Source organism: Botryllus schlosseri, chromosome 10 (genome assembly GCF_051294905.1).
Source record: "Botryllus schlosseri isolate E-star chromosome 10, Bs_hap1, whole genome shotgun sequence".
Lineage (NCBI taxonomy): Eukaryota > Metazoa > Chordata > Ascidiacea > Stolidobranchia > Styelidae > Botryllus > Botryllus schlosseri.
Window position 1 is genome coordinate 10,328,483 of NC_137245.1, and position 18,264 is coordinate 10,346,746.

Here is an 18,264-nt window from a genome sequence, read left to right on the forward strand (position 1 = left end):
TAAATCTCATACCAAGATGTTATAATGAAGTGAGAATTGTAATATATGAAAAAGGTTCACAGTGCAGAACCTACCGAGGTTCGTTTGTGAACGTGAACCTCTAAATTTCCGAGGTTCACAAACAGAACGCGAAGGTGAACCTCACCATCGACAAATATCAACGTCATACTTATGCCTTCTTGTCCTATAAGCACCAAGTCATACCCATTGATATATTTTGTAACTATTTCAGATATCTTCGACCAAGTGGCCGGGAACGAAGTATTGATATTGACGTTCCTATGATCACTGATTCGAGTAACAGAGTTTCAATGATGCGTGATCGATTCGCTGCAACGTCTGGAGTTCGAGACAGGGCCATGAGAGATGTGTACTTTGAACTGCGGTGAAACGCAAATCTTTGTTCAGTTCACTGTTATGTCTCATCAATTAAAATATTATATCGTGAAGTGTACAGTCATAGCAGTCAAGAGTCTGCGGCGAGCAGTTTTACACGGCATGACATACCTTCGCGAGAGTGTTCCTCGGGCTTTAGTACCCGCAACTTGAAATTCATTTTGATTCCCATTTCTAGGACACCGCTTGCGCGAATTAGATGGTGAGGAGGAGCCTCTTAGATTAACTTTCATCACTTAGGTAGGACTTGAATCGAATCATATAGAATGGCTCGTGTCATATGACTGTCGAGTAGGGCTCTTCAAAAATGACTTTTTTTCTCAAATCGTACTGGCTACTTGATAAAATTGTTAGGTTACCTAATTTAAGCCTACACACAAAATTTGGTTCAATTCCAGCCAGTAACCGCTTTGCTACAGGAGAAGAAAGTTTCTATTTATGATATAAAGATAAATAATAGAAAATTTGAAAATTTTCTGTTCGCCCCATGAAAGTGTTAGGCTGTCTATAGAAACGATGCTCACCAAATTTGGTTCAATTCCAACCAGTGGAAGCGGAGTTATTGCCGTCGAAAAATTTGGATTTGAATAAAATAGTATTTACGGTGAGCACAACTACAATAAATAAACAAAGAATCGGTCACTGTAAATACTATTTTATTCAAATCCAAATTTTTCGACGGCAATAACTCCGCTTCCACTGGTTGGAATTGAACCAAATTTGGTGAGCATCGTTTCTATAGACAGCCTAACACTTTCATGGGGTGAACAGAAAATTTTCAAATTTTTTATGATATATTTTTACATAATAAATAGAAACTTCCTTCTCTTGTAGCAAAGCGGTTACTGGCTGGAATTGAACCAAATTTTGTGTGTAGGCTTAAATTAGGTAACCTAACAATTTTATCAAGTAGCCAGTACGATTTGAGAAAAAAAGTCATTTTTGAAGAGCCCTACTGTCGAGTCATGCGGACTATGCTAAGTACAATTCGAGTCAATCCAAAAGGAGGGTCGATTAATTTCCTATATTCATGACCAAATCGCGCCTCGAGTCATTAAAACCCTGTCTATCTACATTATATATTGTATACATCACGTGTCTTTACTTTGTGTTTGGTAAATACTTGGGTATTAATCTAATTCAGGGGTGACCAACACATGGCCCGCAAGAAGGTTTTAAGTGGCCCACGCAGTAATATTCGAAATTAGTTATATCATCAAAAATGAATTCCCCACGTAATTTATCGTGAACTTGCAAGGTCAATTGATTAGCCTGATTAGCCTAATCAAGAAATTTGGGATGTTGGTAACTTGAAAAGTTAGAGTTTCGACGCCTTGGCGTAGTCAGGGTTGGCGAAAAGTGCCATCCCTAAAATTTCCGTAAATCTTTGTAAATCAACGTGAAGAAGAGTATTTTACCAGCGTGTACTCGACAATGCCGCCTGGAATAATATGGCGCAGCTCAGGAGCAAGTGCGCACGAGAGTAAGATGGTGAATGCTCATTGCTCAATTGCTTGCGCAACGAAGGCCAAAACGATGGCGGTTTGCGCTGCGTCTTAGTGCTTCCAGACGGCATTGTTGCGTCATAATACCAAACTCTGTTACGATGCAAAATTAGAAGCTGATTTTGGGGGGCAAAATGAAATTTATATTTTCACAATCAGTACCGCGGTCGCTTTCAATTGATAACCATTTAATCAATTTTCGCGCTCAGCAAGCTGGTCAAAAATTAGCGTAAAATATCCTTTGGCCAAATGGAAAGTGTCACATAAATCAATCACTGTGAGTCGTGAGATTTTCTTGTGTCCACAGCATTATAGAACACCACGGTTCATACGTTCGTATTACTCGTTAACAATTGGAGGAGGCCTAAATTGTATCCCATATGCGTACGTTGGTAGTGTATTGCATTATATGAATATGTTTCAACTTATAAGGGGTCCGTATTCTTTGCTTAGGCTGATATAAATGTGGCTTGCGTTATACAGTTACATACGTAATTTAGAATTCCTATGCGTGAGCGATACAACGCCTTTTTGCATATAGCCTACTTGCCTCTATATTCGTGCCTCGACTCAGAGGGAGTGGCGACTCAATCTGTGTTTGAATTAGATAGCAAAATTCAGCATGACTTGAATCGTGACTTGACTCTAGTCACCTTCGAAAATCGATTAGCTTGACTTGACTCGAGTCAAAATTTGCAATGACTCGATATGACTTGTGACTCGAAGGTGTGGTGACTTGTTCCTAACAGTGATTGCACACCAGGAAAGTACCGGACGACATGCGGCTATTCCGCCAGAAGTCAACTGAAATCGAGTGTTTGCTGGGTGGGTCCGTAGTGACCGGTGTGTAGTCTAAGGTTCTAACCAAGTCACAATGCTCCGAGTAGGGCTGGGTACAAAGATTCGAGTATATTCAAATCTGAATCGAGTATTAATCCTAATGATACGAGTAGGGTAGTAAATGACGATTCTTGTCGAGTACTGAAATTATACGCTCCTCGCAACTTAAAGTTAATTTACTGCCGAGAATTATAGTTTCGTAATTATTTTCCACTGAGGAAGCCCTGAAACCTTTAGGCCGTGTCCTAGCATACGAGACATTGTACAAAGCTACGAACGTTACTGGAAATAACACATTTCCGAAGTCATGAACTCATGATCATCTCACAACATTTTCAAGAAGTGCAATGAAATCGGTATGGTCGAAAAATACCGAAGTTTCTTTTATGTGAAGGGTAACAGGCATTATATTCTTTGTGGTGGCATAAAACGTACATATTTGAACTTTGACATAGAACATTTCGTTGTGACGTCATAAAAAGAGATACTCGAATACTCGACTCGACTCGAAGCCTACTCGATTTTTCCCAGCCCTAGTTCCGAGTCACAAGTCAATCTCACTTTTCCAGAGTCATTTTCAATTCACCACCAAGGCAAGTCCGAGTCCAAGTCAGTGAGTTGGGGGCCGATTCCGAGTTCAAGGTATTGTGTGGAATGTGTTGATTTTGTAATGGCTTCCAGTCCGATTCGAGATATTCCTGGTTTCGAACAGTTTCGCATTCCCGTAATGCTCTTTTCTTCCCATCATCTATTAGGATGTCATGAACTGTTATCACTGGTCGCATGCGTGTTTAAGACCATTGTCTTGAGGTGTCGCAATAGCACTAAATATGCCTGTCCTTGCAACGTACGGCCCATAGAACTATAATTCGACCCGCATGAGGACAATATTGCACTGCTTGAGGAAACAAGAAATAAAAATCGCATACATCTCACCAAAGAAATTTTTATGTTAGTTGGGACTGATACTTGTATACTTGTGGAAGACTCCAGTATATTTTGAGTAGCAACTATCGTTAAGGTTAACAGCAGGGCATGTATGGTATGGTATGGACATTTCCTATGTATGGTATGGAATTTTTTCAATACTTTGACAGTTTTGCCAGAACCATGACAATGATTTACTTTGGATTTGTCATATTGATTGCATGCTTAAGAAAGTCGCTCATGCCTATGTTCATATCTCAAATTGCGATTCATGATTCAGCCACCCCCGTCGACATCATTTGAAGACATTAAAGTTGCTCAACGTGTATATGAAGTAATACAATAAAAAACACGAATGATATTCGACCGCTGTCGCGTTTCAAATTGCACTTCGCTTATCCTAACTTCCACTCCATAAACTACCAAGTCAGTTTTAAAATCCTAGACTCTTGAGAATTTCGCAGTTAAATGAATATTTTATCAATTTGTTGAACTCGGAAATAATTTTCTGAGCTTTGGTCTGATGATCATCACGAAATATCTATTTGACATAATCATCATTGTAATTCAAAAATATGTGGCTTGTCTTGGAGCGACATTACGATATGCCAGCCTCCAGCACCAATTGTAAGTTCATGAACTCTGGTTATCTCTGATAGAACAATGAACATCCTGATGTTGACTGATGAAGCTAATGAGTGCGACCCACAGATTGGCGGAGAAATTGGACACATGATCCGCTGTCGCAGAATGATTGTAGCGATGTAAACTTATATTCTAAAAGATTCATTCTAACGCAGTGGCTCCCAAATTGTTGGGAATTTCCGGGTTTCTGGTGGGGAATGTTATGTTCTTGATCTTGTTTGAACAATAACTCATACGACGAGGTTGAAATATGAAATCAGTATATTGTACAGCAGAATAACTTTAAGGTAGCGACACGATCGAGAGTACAGTTAAACGAAAGACCAGTAGACAACAGAACACAGGGTATAAAGACGAAGCACGACACACGAGGAAATAATGATTGGCGGTAATTACTAATCCTAGACAAATAAGAGACAAACGATACCAACGTAAAATGTACGAACATAACAGTCCTCCCCTGTAAGTTAGGAGTACAAGGTAATTTACGACCGTTTTCTATTTCTAAGCGCATAACGTCTGCCCGACGTTCGAGCAGGACTAGCTACAGGACGTTGTGCCCTATTCCTGACCTATGGTTGTTCAGCTTGTGAATGTTGAGGCTGAGCAACTTCCTGTGTGGCTATATCCCTATCAATGGAAATCAAGCGTGGTTGGAGTTGGTTTTTGTGCCCTCTCCAATACCCATGATCTGTCTTAACAATGTACACAACACGTCCGAGTATTTCCATCACCACGCCAGCAACCCACTTTGGTCCGCGTCGGTAACTGCGAGCGTAAACCGAGGAACCAATCTCGAAATGAGTCACTGATTGCCTAGGCGTAACGGTTTTCGATTTGTCGAATGGCGAGCACAAACTTCACAAATTGCGCGGCTGCCGACCATGCAAAATCTCAGCAGGCGTTTCCAGTCTATGCCCGGGTGCGGTGAACATCGGTACGTAGCGAGAAGTGTTTGGAGCGCGAAGTTGAAGTCTTTTCCCCCGTCGCAATTTTTTATCAATCCAGCTTTTAAAGTCTGGACGAAAGGCTCCGCTTCCCCGTTTGAGGCAGTGTGAAAAGACGGTGATACGATATGGCTGATGATTGCCAAATTCGATCAAAACGTATCGAATTCATTCGATGTGAATTGCGGTCCGCCATCCATCACAATAGTTACGGGCAAGCCTTCAATAGAGAAGACTTCCCTCAAAGCGTTGACTTCACACAAGGTTGTGGTAGTTACGACATTCATTACTTTAACGAAAGAATATTTCGAATGCGCATCGACGATGACAAGAAACATCTTATTTCTTATTGGACCTGCGCAGTCCAAGTGAATCCGTTCAAAGCTTTCAGAAGTTTTAGGCCAGTAACTCCCAACCTTTTTCGACCTATCGCCCCCTTTTCAAGCTCAACACCGATCATCGCCCCCCAAATTTTGAGTACCGAAAAATGGACATACACACTGTAATTACCAGCGGGTTGACTAAAAAAAAAAAAAGGTCAGCCGTGTTGCCACGCAATCGCCCCCTATCGCCCCCTTCTCTATTTTCGCCCCCTATCGCCCCCTTCTCTATTTTCGCCCCCTGTCGCCCCCTTTGTCCATTTTGGCCCCCTCTCGCCCCTTCGTCATTTTCGCCCCCCTAGACCGCCAAATCGCCCCCGTTGGGAACCACTGCTTTAGGCCATTCGCGATACTGATGATCAGGCGCTTTCATTTCCTTACGGCAAGCGTCGCAACTCTTAACGAGATTTTCGATGTCGCAATTAATGGAAGGCCATGCGATGTAATGCCGAGCCATCTGCTTCATTTTCGCGATAGCCCAATGTCCTTCGTGCAACAGTGATAAGGCTCGCGATCGAAGTGACTGCGGAATTACTACGCGCTGAAAACCATCAATATTGAGCATGACTATGTTTTCGTGCAGAGAGAGCGAATGTTTGCGAGACGAAAACCTAGTAAAATCATCAACGTGCGTCTTTGGATTCCAATTACCATAATTGATAGATAATTTTACTAGTTTCATGGTTTTGCCTTTCAGCGTCGCGTCGCGAATTTCATTGCGACTTGACGGTAAGCCATCGAATGCCATATTAATAGCGTGAACGATCTCCGCGTTTTTTCGAATTTCCAGTTCGTCAAACTCAGGGTCTGGACCCTTTGGTAGGCGAGATAAACCATCGGCGTTTCCGTGCTGATTGGTCGGTTTATAGCGAATGTCATATTGGTAAGTCATGAGCGTTAGTGCCCATCGCTGTAAGTGTTGCGCTGTAATCACGGGAATTTTCTTGTCCGGCGAGAAAATAGCTAAAAGCGGTTTGTGGTCCGTCACGAGCGTAAATTTTCTACCATACAAGAATTGACGAAATTTAGTAGTGACTCCGTAAAGGATTGACAGAGCTTCCATTCCTTCTCTATTTGAGAGTAGGATTTTTGCGAATCGGAAAGCGTTTTTGATGCGTGCGCGATCAGTTTCTCTTCGCCATTGTGCTCGATTGAGACGCCAGCGCCGATTCCGAATTCAGAAGCGTCCGTTGACAAAATGAGATGCTTGTTTACATCATAATGAGCTAACTGCGTAGCGTCGATTACGTCGTTTTTGAGAATGCGAAAAGCTGCGGCACAGTCCGTATTCCAAATGAATGTCGCGTCTTTTTGAAGAAGGCGATATAACGGAGCGGCTTTATTCGTAAAATTAGGAATAAACGCGCGATAATAATTGACTTTGCCCAGGAATGCCTGTAGCTGGCGAACGAACATCCTGAGGTTTAGGCAACTGTTTGATTGCTTCAACGGTTTTTTTAGACGGGCATTTGCCGTCCTTGTCAATTATGTGACCAAGATACTCGATATTACTTTTGAAAAATTCACATTTAGCGAAGTTGGCGATGAAACCGAATTCGGTGAGACGCTCAAAAAGTAGCGATAAGCTGCGAAAATGGTCGCGTTCATCAGTGCCAGTAACGATTATGTCATCGATAAAACTAGCAACACCGGGTAAGCCGGCGATCATGGCATCAATACAGCGTTGAAAATTTGCGGGACTAGATTCGACTCCGAAACACATGCGTCGAGAACGGAAACAACCGAATTGCGTGTCCATGACTCACATATGCTTCGCATCATCATCTAATTCTAGCTGAAAATAAGCTTCGGCAAGATCAATTTTCGTGAAAATACAACCACCCTGTAACTTATGAAGAGTTTCATCTAAGGAGGGCAGGGGATGTTGATCTATCTGGATTTGTTGATTCAATGCTTTGAAGTCACCACAAATGCGTACTGATCCATTAGACTTAGTGACGGCAACAATTGGTGCTGCCCAATCACTGTAATTGATTGGTTCGAGAATACCTTGATAGACTAATCTATTCAATTCAATTCGGTTTGAACAGCGATTTGCCTTGCGAAAGGCAAAGGACGTGGCTTGTTAAACACGGGCTTGGCATTAGGTTTCAAGTGAATTGTCACTTTTGTCTTGGTGCAGAGTCCTAATACATTAGAGAAAACGGAGGGAAATTTGGACTGAAAAGCTACCAATTTGTCGTTCGAATCACAAATGTCAATAGTATTACATGATTGCGATTTGACCATCTGCGAGGAAATAGCATCCAAAGCAGACGTTCCCTTGGCGATCACGGAGAAAACATCGCTCCAACCTAGACTAAAAATATGTTTTGCCTACGGTGTTCGTCGAGAACTACCTATTTTAAGCCAACTCGAACTTCGGAACCCACCTGCACGGTTACAGTGCAGATACCTTTCACTTTCAGTGGCTTGTCGCCGTATGCTACGAAAGAGCAATGGTATGCTGGGAGTTTCGTAGAGCTCAAAGTTTTGTACTCAGTCAATCCCACCATGGCGGAGGGTGCACCAGTGTCCCACTGTGTCGGCAATGGAATGCCGTTGATAATGGAGTTGATCCAGAGCTGGTTTCCTACGCGTCGATATAGTTGATCGATGTCGAAGGAGAGGAGCGGCACTGAGCAGAAATTGACGGATGTGACCTGTTGCGTGATACTAGGTTTGGTAGACATGCACACAGGTTTGATATGACCTGTACGACCACATTTCTGACATACTGCATGTCCATTTCGACAGTCTTTTCTCTGGTGATCGATGATACAGCAGCTGCAGGATTTCAGTCTTTCCGGGAGTTGCCTTGGATGGATTTTTAAAGGTTTTCTCCCCTTCTGATAACTTCCCGTCATTTTATTGACGATGGAAGTGTCATTACTACTACTTTCGCCCTGGATCAGTTTCCAGCGTACTCACATGTGTTGCAGCTAATTTGAGAACGTAGTCAAGGGATAGACAGGTTTGTGTTAGGCCAGGGGCGGGCAATTATTTTCCTCCGCGGACCAAATGAGAAGAAAACACGCTGGCGGGCCGAGTGAATTTTTTTAGCTATATTCCCTAGCGTATTTCAATTTTATTTCTAAATTACATTGTTAATAAATGCTGCTCAGTGAATGTGTTGATGTTAGGTAATGAGAAAGTGGCGGTTTATTAAAAATTGTCTATTTGCCGTCAAGATTCGAAACAATGTTAAACACGATACATTTTTTACTCTCTTTAAACCCCTATCCAACCCAGGTTCTTGTAATAAGACACTAAAACAGTGGTTCTCAAACTTTTTACGCATGACCACGTTATGATAGTGAAAAATTTCGCTCGCGCCCAGCCACCCCCCTATCATGATTAGAGCCCGACCGATTATCGGCTCGCCGATAATATCGAGTCGATATCACGCTTGGAGAGAAATATCGGTATCGGCCATTTAACGTAAAAAAATATCGGCCATTTTGGTGACGTCACAACATGGTGGTAGGGAGTCAAGAGAAGTCGATTAAAGACGTGAGGACGGTCAATTATAAAAATAAATGGCCAATCTGCATATAGTGCATACTGCATACAGGGCAGTAGGCGTGTCTATCTGAAAATTATTATAGATAACTAACAGAGATGAGCGGATTTGAAATTTCTATGTCCTAATCCAATCCAAATCCGAACCTTCAAATCCAAATCCTAATCCTAATCCATAACTTTTTCATATTCAAGTCCATGTCCAATCCTAATCCGATTCCAACTGGAAATTCAGAAAAAATATTAATTTATGCAATGGAGGGATTCGAAAATTTTCTTTCACAACCAACGATTCACTTGATTCAAGATAACTTAGTAACCATAAGTACATTAATAACTGATCTGAATAAAGTTTGTCGCCATTCGCCACACGACATTTCAATCTCCCAGAAAATAGTTCAATCCAATCCAAATCCTAATCCGTTCTGAAAAAAATGTCTAATCCAAATCCAATCCAAATCCGACAAAATTTCACAAATCCTGTTTTTTCAAAACCTAATCCTAATCCATGCTCATCTCTGATAACTAACCACCGCTATGCCCCACTGACTTCGTGGGAATCCCCCTGCAGTAATCGCTCACCAAAGACAGAGAGCAGCTGGATGGATAGTTGTCTGCAGAAGATTTCAATATTCAATCAGTAAGAGAAATGAGAACTTCAATCATGCTGGACTGACCCTCGTAATGATAGAGAAAAGCGTCGCGTCGAAACATTTCCCGGTTCGGTACCAACAGAGCTAATTATACCAGTAATGTATGAAGTCGTCTGACTGAGGCCTGCGGCTGCGGGGCCACCATGATAGGAAATATGCGAGCATAGAGGGCAAGAAAATCAAGCAAACGTGGAGAAAAGCCAGTAATTGATACGGAAATTTTTGATTCCATGATGACATTGGCCAATTCTGACAAAAGAGTGTAAAATATTGATCAATTGATTGTTTAATGCTGGTCAAAGGCCCATGGGGCCTGGGGGATGGGTGGAGCAGTTGCAGACGTGGACAATTTGAGTTGTTTTGCACATTCTCATCAGCTATTTGTTAATGATGTGCTGAAGGCTCCAGGTGCATTGTCAGAAGAATATCAATATTTGGTTAAACCATTGAAGGAAAGATCCCCTGCAAGGGAGCGGTGGAACCGAAATGAAGAAAGATTTCCTGCTGTGCCACTAACTATGCTACCAAGTGAAAGACTGCTCACTGTGTTTAGTACTATATACATCATCTATGGAAGACCACAGAAGTTCACTCCCTGGAGAAAGGGCCGAGTAATTGTGCTTCGTGAACTGTAATCTGCAACAGCTGGATTGGTGCTTTTGATACATTTTTATAGTTCCTTGATCATTTATATCATGTTCAAGCATATCAATGGCTGTAAAGTTGTTGAAAGAAATGCTCTGGGGTGTTAAATATGGGCCTTGAGCTAGATTCCATATCTTTTGAATATCGGCTGAATATATCGGGGTTATCGGTGGAGCCCGTGGAGGTACTGGATATCGGTCTTATCGGTATCGGCTCAGAAATCCAATATCGGTCGGGCTCTAATCATGATATCGCAACATATTAAAAAGAGCAACCAGAATGTAAGCAATCCTAACGGATAGTTTGATGGCATCAAAGGTTATGTTTGTTGATGAGAGAATTCTGTAATATCAAAGTCGAACATGACACAGAGCTATATAACCAACTATACCATAAGCCGATGGTAGGAGCGCGAAAAAATTTTCATTCAACTTCGACTTCCCGCCTCTCTTCAGATGCTTTCATTCCCCCCAGAGCGAGAACCACTGCATTGAAATGTATATGGGATAGTGCAAAGCTTGTCTTGGTAGCTGCAAGCTCAAATAGCCTTGATTTTGTAGTGAAGTTCTCATTTTTTCTCAAATTCGCCCTCCCTTGATGGAGTGTTTAGTGTTTTGTCATAATTAAAATCCTTAATATCGGCGACATGATCGGCAAAACTGAAAGGACGGGTTTACCCCTAACTCCAGTATACAAATATTTAGTGCTCTAAACTTTTGAATTTCAGCTTTCGGCTTTCTCCTTTTGACATGCCCGGCCCGTTACTCCTTTACGGGTGATAGGTATGAGTCGTATAGTAATCGCGAGCACTGATTAACTTGTTTTACGAATTAGGGATTCAGAAACACCTCTCGTAACAATTTGAAACACATACCGTATAATGCGTAATGTGACAAAGACAACATAGGTTTGACCTAAACTATATGGAAAGAGTGATTTCTTTATTTGTTACTCATACTTTGCCACATTGCCTTCATTTTGAATCTGGATTATACGGACGAAGTAAACGAATTTTCCGTTCAGTTGATACAGCCTGTGGTTTTAGTCCAGGCATCAATAATCAAAAAGCCAGATCAATGTTATAAGTTTCAAGCAACCTTTCGCGGGCCGCACAATATGGCTTCGCGGACCGCACTTTGCCCAGGTCTGTATTAGACAATGCCGTCTCACATCCGCGTGCGGTGTTTCTTTAATGATGAGATCGCGCATTAGCTCATCAAGGTAGCTCTGATCACAGCCTTCTCTTGAGCATGTGAAGTTGCAATCCATGGAGATTCCGCGAAGAGTTGCGATCCAATCGGCGTACGACTGTCCCGGTTGCATTTTGCAATTGTAAAATTCGTACCTGGCTGCTTGCACTTGAATGGAGTCCTTGAAGTGTGGAGATAACTTCTCAGTCAACGCGTCGAAGGTTTGCACACTGACATCAGCAGCACCAAACAAATTACGTAGGAGCGAATAGGTTTCGGGTCCAACCCATGAGAGTAGACACGCTCTTTTTTACTCCATATTGGAAATGCCGTAAGTTGCTAGGTGATAGTTGAATCGTTGCAGATACTGGTCCCATCTCTCCTTTGATTTTACAAACGAATCAAACTTGGGAGCGGTAGCTTCAGATGTTGACGCACCGGGACTCAACCTCTGCGTTAATTGCGTTATGGCTTGCTCATGCTGCAGCTTTTGCTGCGCTAAATCTTCTTTGTGTGAGAATTTTGCTGTTCCAACCCTGCCATCACTTTCGCCATTGCTTCGTCATGCTGTGCGCGTTGTTCAGCCATCATTTCCTGCTGCTTCTCTAGAAGCTTCAAAATTCCCGATTCCATGATATATAACCGTTGCAGAAATAACTATGAATCCGACTTCTGACACCAATTGTTATGTTCTTGATCTTGTTTGAACAATAACTCATACGACGAGGTTGAAATATGAAATCAGTATATTATCGGCAGAATAACTTTAAGGTAGCGACACGATCCAGAGTATAGTTAAACGAAAGACCAGTAGACAACAGAACACAGGGTATAAAGACGAAGCACGATACACGAGGAAATTATGATTGAAATGTTGTGATTGAAGTCTCCTGGTTATAATAAGAGCTCAAAATGAATATGTATTCATGGGAGATCGCGGACTCCCTAATTGATAGTATAGCTGGTTTTACTACAGATAAGCAGTGTTGGGATGACTCGAGTCATGACTTGACTCGAGTCAGACTCGAGTCACCTTTTTCGTATGACTTGACTTGACTCGAGTCACTTTGTTAAAATGACTTGACTTGACTTGACTCGGCGTATCAAAAAAGTGGATTGACTCGTGACTCGAAGCAAAATTCACGAGTCAATTTCAAGTCATCAAGCAATCGATGTCGATAAAAATCACTGTATCTTGCAATAGGATTGTTCGCGAAACGCTGGTGTAACCCGTAAGAGCGACCAATCAATCATTCAATGATCGTGCGTTTTACTGATCCTCCCCATTGTTCTCTCACAACTAAATTGGCCGCTTACGAAGGGATCGAAGCTTACAGCTTACGCTGTCGTAAACTAGTATAGTAAAGTAAAGTAGTAAAGAAAAATGTCTATTACTGTTCTCTGTACCTAAAGCAAACCTCTTGTTTCATTGAAATTAAATTCGAAGATAGGTTATATAGTCCTCGACCATCGGCGCAGGCTCGAATTGTATCATATCCATTTGTAAATGGGTGATGTATTACATCTTATCAATTCGTTTCTCTATTCTCTATTTTGGCTGGTAACTATAAACTGAGGCTATGCAATTATACTTGCGTCGTTTAGCACTTCGACGTATATGTAAGCGATACAGCGCCGTCTTACGTGTATATTTAACTTCATATTCGTTCATCGGTTCGAAATCAATGACCAGTCAATCTGTATTCAGAAAGCTAGCAAAATACAATGGCGTAGGCATGCCTCATACTTCGAAAAGGCAAATTGACTTGAAATGTGACTTGACTCGTGACTTGACTTGACTTGACTCGACTTGACTCGAGTCACCTCCAAAAATCGAGTGACTTGACTTGACTCGAGTCAAAATGTGCAATGACTCGAAATGACTCGTGACTCGAAGGTAGTGACTTGATCCCAACACTGCAGATAAGTGACGTATTTATTTCTGTAAGAGTTACAGCAGTCTGCGAAAATGTAGCTCAGTGATTCCCAAACTTATTTGGGCTACTGCCCCCCTGGACAACGAATAAAGTCCCAGCGCCCCCCGATCCCTCACCACATCTCAATAATGCAGCGAAAGTTGTTCTGCATATATGACAATTAACAATAAGACATATGAAGCTGCTGTATATGCCATCATCCTCATCATTATATTGGGGATGAGATTTATAAGAGCAATCTGAAATCTCCACGTCCGGCTATATATGTATATATATGTAAGTTTCTCTTGTGAGTCAGAAGATTTGTCGCGGCACTTAAAACACGTTCTAACAAATATAAGGCGAGAAGGGTAATGAGGAAAAATTGAATCCGATTCCAAGGAGAGTATTTCTATTTGATTCAACTGTATACCCAGAACGATTGACAGTACGAGATATTGAACTGTTCTGCAATGCAGTCAGCTCCTCAATCATTTCATGCTCGGAAGTTTCACGAAATGGACTGATTATTCAGTAAGGAACTTCTGATTGGAATGTATCCTGAAATCAAATTACCACATCCTTGCGCTGTTTTTCGTGATGGTTGCTGTATGCTTCTACGTCAAAATCAGATACGCTTAGGTATCAAGTTCAGGCAAGTTTGAGAATGGGAGAAGTTCACGTCTCAGTATATCTCTCTGATATATCATGGGCTCATTACTGAATCCAGACAGTGCCATTTTCATCTTGATCAGATTTCATCATTATTAAAAAATCATAAGTTCCCCTCATAAAACTTGATGAATATGTCCGTAAATTATAAGCGATATCTTTCCTCGCAACCAGAACTATTGACTAAGGCCAGGGTGGCATCAGTGTAAAAATTCCGCGATCGTTTGAAACAGAGTAAAATCGCGGAAGGCAGTCTTCTTTAAAGCCATCGCACCTAACTGTGCAGCAATACGTGTTCAAATACATCGTAATTCTCCCACACAATATAACCACACTTTCTGGTGATTCTGCTGACTGCTGAATCAGTCCACTGATGAGCAGGATATACATTGTTTACGTACCCATGGACTTCGCATTTTTTACTGCGTATTTTGCTGATTGATTCATCAATCGTTTCAACACTACACAGCAGATGTCCCCTAAACCTTAACCACCCCATTTGCTCTCAGCGCCCACCTATCGCCCAATTTATAGCCAGCTCCCCCCAATCGCTCATTTCGTGGCCAGCGCCCCTTCACGCTCGTCAACGCCCACAGGGGGCGCTGGCGCCCACTTCGGGAGCCACTTGTGTAGCTCATGGCGGCTTATATCTACCATACGGATAAGTTCGTCAACATCAGGACATTATCTGACGGCGGAATTAGTTGGCATTTACGCATGTAAATTGAGTCTACCTCGCTATATTTCGAAAAATTTAAATCTTTTCCTATGTTTTGTTCACTTGCATACATTTTACTGAGGCGTAACGCTGCGTTTACGGTTACCAGTTAACTGATCATTAATTTTATTGCGTACTGCTCAATTATGGGGGTCTTAAATTTCACCGATAGCAAGTCTTTACCAAAAAAAGTATTTCCAAATTTTATTGGAGGTAGCAATTTTGAGTGGTGAAAATAAAGATTTCAGGTTGTGGGTAATGAAAAGAATGCTGGGAACCACTTTTTAATTTGACAATACCTTTGTTTTATGTAATTTCGTAGATGATGCTACTGCTAGCAGTGCGCTACCACACTATGATGTACATTTCATGAGATTCCGTTGTGATTTTCAAATAATCCCGTGTGTAGATATTTTACGTATATATGTGTATGTGTTATGCATACATTTTACGTCTTCGGCGATTAGGCAACCTACAAAGCTGACGACATATGGAAACTGGAATGTCATTGGTGCGTCAGGCCTGTTTAAATGGATAATTTCACATGTGGCCCGCGAGAAGGTTTTGAGTGGCCCGCGAGGTCATTTCCGAAATTAGTAATATTATCAAAAATGGATTGCACAGATTGTGAACATGCAAGGTCAACCAAAAAGTTGACCAGTCTGGCCGCCACACTTGATATGTGATGACTAAAATATCAGTTCCGACGCATGGGCAGATCCATGAGCCAGTCACATTTTGGTAGATCTTCGTACACTACAATAAAGCAGAATAATTTGCGATAGGTTTATCAAAAGTAAAATTTTTTTACACGCTTCGCGCAACATGTTGTCACTCAATTTCTCGCTTTTAATATTGATACCCCTTTGTGAGAATGAAAGAACGCCTAATGTATCAGATTGAGTCTAACTATATTCGCGATTACGAGACAAAGTGCCCTTTAACATCCGCGACCTTGCGTTTGCGCTCGCAGAAAGGCCGTCGACTATGAAACCTACCACAAAATGATTGACGCATGTTGGTCGAAGCTATCGATATCGTTATGTCCAGGCGCCGAATAGTCCATTCCTTGCAAACTGAGCCCAGCGATAAACAGCAGACCCGCAATATAGTCAAGTGACAATATTATTGACCTATGAACTTCGAAAAAAAAATTTCGCGCTTCGCGCGGCTAGTGGCACGCGCAATAGTTCGTCAATCAAATGTGTCCCTTTGGCTGAAAAGGTTGGCCACCCCTGATCTAAACTACGTAGAATATAAACGCCGGAACATTTCCACAAATCAAAAATATAATATCACTGGAGAGGTGGGACAAGTTGCGAAAGTATCTAAAAAGTATCAAATAGGGAAAAAGTGATGAACGTTGGTATTGTATGGAACGATTGCGGCCGGTATGGAGTAACGGAATTTCCCATTCCATTCGATACCATACCATGACGGAGCCTCAGAAATAATATCATGAATCAACAAATGATCAACTGTAGGGCAAGTTTTTGCAACTTTTGCAACTTTTTTTTACAGCTTCCGGCAGGTTCCTAAATGCTCGTAAGATATGTAGAATGCTGTTTTAAGCTGTTTGAAGGAATCTTATTGTGCAACTTTTTGCAACTTTTGTCCATTTTTTCCATGCAACTTTTTGCAACATTTTGCAGCTTTCTCGATTTTTCATGAAAGTATTTTCGATTTTGGTGAAATACACGGCCAAATTCTACTGAAACACCGTAAATCAGCACCGAAGTAACGTTTTTACGGGTATTTCGGGAGCTGAGCCGGAAAATTGATTTTTTTTAATCAACCGAGCAAAATGTGGTCAAAATGCAACTTCTGCAACTTTTTAACTTTTTACAAAAATAAATGCAACTTTTCACGGATTTAACTGCAACAAAAGCTTGCCCTTTGATTAGTGAAGAGTGAAAAAATGAATAATGAAGAGTGGGTGGGGAAGTGGGGAATTCCCCGACGGTTGGGAACCATACAGGTATAAGGTCAGACAAGGGGATATCGGTGTGGTCGCTTTGTGCTGCTGCGGGATTTCTTATGGTTACACACGTTTGATGATTGGTGCGGCGTGCGGGTACGACCAAACCAAGCACAAAATGTACATTGTACAATGAAAATTCTAAAATTGGACTCATTTATATCGCTGAACTGATAGCTCTTCATATGATCTTTATTACTATTTGTCCACTAAATATATAAGTACCGCGAAAGGATCTTTACAGTGTTTCATACCTTGCTGGACAGACTTGGGCTCAACATGAACTGTATAGTCAGGCCGTAGATCCCGCAAACCGGAAATTACCTGAAATCTGGAAATTACGCACGTAGCTCTGACCATGTAGATGTAAAATTAAACACCGAGAACTTTGGACTTGAGCTTGCAACGGATTAAACTGTAACAGGTGGTATGGCCTCTGTAGGTGATCCTCAAATACTGTGACTTCTAACTTACATTTCATATTGACTTGGCGAATGTGTGCAATGAATCATAAATAGATCGTTGTCATGTACATTCTGTGAAAACGTCCATCGCCTGAGGATAATAAATACAAATACTCATTGTCATTAGTACCGTTAATCCATCAGTAATACTGCGCTTTGCAACGTTCATATTTGATCTGATTCAAGGAAGAATCGCTTCGGCCTACATCTTTGTTACGATGTCAATAAGAGGAAGGAATTTGTTTCTTATCTCAACTATCTTATTCCTACAGGAAGATTTACTTGCACAAGGTTAGTAGAAGATTCATGAACATTGCAAATATGGCTACATAGTCGTCCATGTATGAACCCGGAATACATTGATAGTATATTGAATTGATGAAATCTAATCATTTTTACTCTCTGAACTTGCCACATAAACCGTTGAAAATGATTAGGCGTCACCGTAACGACCATTATGCACTTGAATCTGTTCCATGTGACATAGACTACTACATTTTTATTCCCTTGGATGGTGTGAAAAATGTAATCAATGAAGCTTTAGGATTATAAAAACTGATTCAATTTATAATTCATGCTTTCCCTATAATCAGATAAACAATAATTTGTATTTTTTTCCATTTCAAATCATTCGTAATATGAATATGAATCGTAATACGTAATACAAAGATGTAAACAACGAACTCATTTTATGTTTTAATTAGGACTACTCGGAGATTGCATTGATCCATTTTGGTGTCAATCTGCCAAATCCCAGTGCGATAAAGATGTTTTTGTCAAACAATCGTGTATGAAGATGTGTGGAACCTGTGGAATTGGTGAGTAGTAAGCTGGTACATCATGGGTTGTGTTCGTCGTTCGTGTGA

At 41.2% G+C, this 18,264-nt stretch overlaps 3 protein-coding genes across 6 annotated transcripts in view; all 3 read left to right on the forward strand.

Annotated features, from left to right (window-relative positions):
- Positions 1-449, forward strand: part of LOC145449116 (ciliary microtubule inner protein 2C-like) — a 231,067-nt gene extending 230,618 nt beyond the window's left edge. For both annotated transcript variants that reach the window (XM_080327592.1, XM_080327590.1), the window contains exon 6: positions 233-449. In XM_080327592.1, the coding sequence (XP_080183718.1) occupies positions 233-389 (157 nt within the window). In that variant the 3' untranslated portion in view covers positions 390-449. The remainder of the gene's footprint in view (positions 1-232) is intronic.
- The window catches only part of LOC145449112 (F-box only protein 28-like), a 187,760-nt gene that overhangs the window by 106,320 nt on the left and 63,176 nt on the right, over positions 1-18,264 (forward strand). The gene's annotated exons all lie outside the window — the stretch shown is intronic.
- Positions 17,521-18,264, forward strand: part of LOC145449090 (uncharacterized) — a 131,381-nt gene continuing 130,637 nt past the window's right edge. For both annotated transcript variants that reach the window (XM_080327559.1, XM_080327560.1), the window contains exons 1-2: positions 17,521-17,689; positions 18,103-18,216. In XM_080327559.1, coding sequence (XP_080183685.1) covers positions 17,617-17,689; positions 18,103-18,216 — 187 coding nt within the window. In that variant the 5' untranslated portion in view covers positions 17,521-17,616. The remainder of the gene's footprint in view (positions 17,690-18,102; positions 18,217-18,264) is intronic.